This window comes from Chiloscyllium plagiosum, chromosome 36, assembly GCF_004010195.1.
Source record: "Chiloscyllium plagiosum isolate BGI_BamShark_2017 chromosome 36, ASM401019v2, whole genome shotgun sequence".
Lineage (NCBI taxonomy): Eukaryota > Metazoa > Chordata > Chondrichthyes > Orectolobiformes > Hemiscylliidae > Chiloscyllium > Chiloscyllium plagiosum.
This window is the reverse complement of record NC_057745.1, coordinates 5,576,137-5,579,606: the sequence shown is the minus strand read 5'-3', so window position 1 is coordinate 5,579,606 and position 3,470 is coordinate 5,576,137. Positions and strand designations below refer to the sequence as shown.

General features: G+C 41.9%; 1 protein-coding gene across 1 annotated transcript in view; it reads right to left on the bottom strand.

The window, feature by feature from the left end:
* The window catches only part of LOC122540839 (coronin-2B-like), a 56,546-nt gene extending 53,859 nt beyond the window's left edge, over positions 1-2,687 (bottom strand). Inside the window, exon 1 of the mRNA XM_043677056.1 lies at positions 2,454-2,687. Within this exon, the coding sequence (XP_043532991.1) occupies positions 2,454-2,687 (234 nt within the window). The remainder of the gene's footprint in view (positions 1-2,453) is intronic.
* Between the last annotated feature and the right edge of the window lie 783 nt (positions 2,688-3,470).

The following is a 3,470-nucleotide window of genomic DNA, read 5'->3' as shown; positions in this document are numbered from 1 at the left end:
TCCAGAATCTGGTTTCCGGCATCTGCAGTCATTGTTTTTACCTCGTTGATTTTAACCCTACTGCGAATCCTCTTGCAAGGATGCCTGCCTTGAAGAAGTTTTCCTCCTCTCTCTACAAGAATCTCAGGGAGTCTCTCTCTCACTGCAACTCCCAGGTACTCTATGCCACTCTCTCCCCACCCCTACCCTCCTCTAGCTTATCTCTCCATGTTTCAGGCTCTCTGCCTTTATTCCTGATGAAGGGCTTTTGCCCGAAACGTCGATTTTTGCCTGTCCTCGGATGCTGCCTGAATTGCTGTGCTCTTCCAGCACCACTAATCCAGAATCTGGTTTCCAGCATCTGCAGTCATTGTTTTTACCTCGTAGCACAGTCTTGTCAATCAATGTCAGATAATACTGAACACTAACAATGTGATCATTCTTTACTGGGGACACTACCAAAGGATCAGTCAGAAAACAAGCCAGTCTTTTGATTAACTTACAGTTTCTAAAGATCAGTGCTCTCCCATTTTTAATACTTAACGGATCTAGTTTGGGATTGTAGAGACCTTTCAAAGGTCACATGTCTTGTGTGGGCTGCTTTAAATGGATTAATGATTATATTGTGTCAGTACTGTCAGGAACCTATGTAAACATGTTACCTTGTAGGTTTTAAATTATTCCAGATTAAACTAAATCTAATGGAATTTTGAGGTAGGTGTAGGGGTATGTTTACACCATAGCTGTAATGGAGGTAAGCAGCCATGGAAAGTTTTACTGCCAACCAGCATTCTGGATTGATAGTACCATTCCACACCTCAGTATCTCCTTACAGACAGAAAGGGCCTGCCTAGTTAGTCCATTGCAAGTATAGAAAAGGTCTCTTAAGGTTTATTGTCTGCGGTCAGCTGGAATTTTCCAGTCTGATCACAGAGGTATCAGAGTCTGGCAGATCAGAGGAAATCCTAGTGGGCATCAAAAGGTTCACATCTCCTTTACTGAAACATTCAGAGGTTTCAAGCTTTGCCAGAGGTTTGATGGGAATGTAACATTATATCATCTGCTGTCAAAATAATGGATGTGTTCAAAACAGCTTCGAAAATCACCCATTGGAGTATTCCTTCCTGACGGCACTGTGGCTGTAACTGCAGCAGAAGGACTGCGGGGACTCAAGAAAGCCACTTTCTGAAGGTCTAATAGGAACGGACAATAAATGTTGAAGATGTAACCTTCAGATGGGGTTTTAAAGTGAGTTTGTAGCTGTCTGTGATTTGAGATGCATGCTGAAGAATTCAGGACAGTCATTTGAAGGTAAATAGGAGCTCACTGCATGTCCTATCCCGAAGAACATAAGAACTTGGAGCAGGAGTAGGCCACTTGGCCCATCGAGCCTGCTCTGCCATTCAATAAGATCATGCCTGATCTTTTCACGGATTCAGCTCCACTTACCCGCTCGCTCACCATAACCCTTAATTCCTTTACTGTTCAAAAATCTATCTATCTTTGCCTTAAGAACATTCCACAGGGTACTACATTGATCCCACAACCAACTGTAGGCTACTGAGATAATGTTGAGTAGGACAACATAAGAGTGATATCAGCAGTTTTTTGCTAGAATCGAAAACAAGAGGAATACGAGAGAGGTGGACTTAGAGAAAAGTAGAATGTATTCTCGTGTAGATAAAGGAGTTTTGAAGAAATTTACCAAATTCAGCCCTTAATCACGCATGGGCAGATGGAAATCCAGAAAAGGCCATGTTACCCAAAGAGAGAACTAAAGACTATCCGAAGTGAAACCTAACCAGAAACCAACAATTAAAATAATACCTTTAAGGGGAAGCTCAACAAGTGCATGAGGGAAGAATGGATGGATGGGGTGGGAGCAGACTCATATTGAGCATAAAACACCAGCATAGACCAGCTGGGCCGAATGGTCTGTTTGAGCTTCAAATTATTCATAATCAGAAATAATATCAATTACATTCATCCTTTTTAATCTTTGTGGGATCTTGCTGTGCATAAACTACCTGCTGCGCTTGCCTGCACTATGTGTGACTGCACTGCAAAGTAATTAGTTTGATGTGAAACTCAGAGCTGTTTCTGAGACTTATAATGATGAACAGTATAGATTCTAAGCGTGGGTCATTCTTTTCCCCCAAAAGTAATTACCTGGAATAAGAAAACAAATTGTTAAAGTTCCAGACCAGGTTAACAGTAACAAAGAGATTTCTTCACCAGGGCCATGAAAAATGTGAGTGACATCAAGGGACGCAAGCAAGACATTATCTACCCTGGTCTGGTATGGGGCTATCAATCTTTTACCATTTCAGTTCTTAAGAAAAGCTGTTGGGTGCTTTCCAAAAGACAGTAAATTTCCAAGTTCAGACTTAGTTTTCCATTCTTTCTTCTTTTTATTTGTTCCAACAGTCAAGATTTTTGGAGTCCGGCCATTGCAAAATTTCAAAACTCCTCACCTCGAAGTCCTTCTTTCCATCCACAATCATCAGGCTGTAAAAGCCAAACTCAGACTCGCTAATCATCACATCTCCAGATCCTCTCCCACTCCTTTCCCAGTTGGTGCTGTCCTGAACTATGAACTTTGGCCTTTCACCAGGTTTCTCAGAAATAAGGCAAAACCTCCATAGAGGCCCATTCTCCTTGGCAATGTTCCTGAAAGTTGAGTTACTGGTAAAGTGAAGTGAAATCATGTTACCTCCTTCACTTTTAAACTCTTCCCCTTTCTCAGCTGATTGCTCCCTCTTATTCTCTCCGGAAGTAAGCCATCATTGACCACAATGTTTTACTCTGCCAGCTTTTAGCATTCCTGGTCACCATGACAAACTATTATGACCAGTGTTTAAAAGCTTACCTTAGTGACAGATTTATTGTTATTCAAGGATTTTCAAAGAACATTCAATGCAGCTGTCAACACCAGGCAATTATTAGGTATCATGACCACAGATTCACTGAGTTGAGGATAATTTTGGGCTTGCCATTATTTCCTCACCCCTGTGAAGTACCATTCCTTGCTGATGTGGGATTTTATGATGATCGGTCACGGCTCTGTACTGTCTCAAGCGGCTTTCTTCATTCGCAGTCCAGCTAATCGAGTCGAGTCCGACCCCTTTCAGTAAGGCTCGCTGGATTGTCACCAAGAGAAGGAATCTTGCCAAATCTTTGCCTTTCTAGTCCAGAGGATACTGATACCAATAACAGAGCTGTGCTGACTGAGGTCAGTGAATTAGACACAGACTAGGACTCAAGCCTGGGACTGCAATCCATGTCCAGTGCAAGCACACCAGCAAAATGAGTGAATTAGTAACCCAAGGGTTTCAAATCTCATCAAAGCATTTGAGGAATTTATATAATATGACTCGAAAATGCAGCATTATTAATGGTCATGTAACCACTTGTCAGGGAAAAAAAACTCTGGCTCATTAGTGTATTTCAAATGTGGAGATCTGCCAATCAAACCCAGTCTGGCCTACATG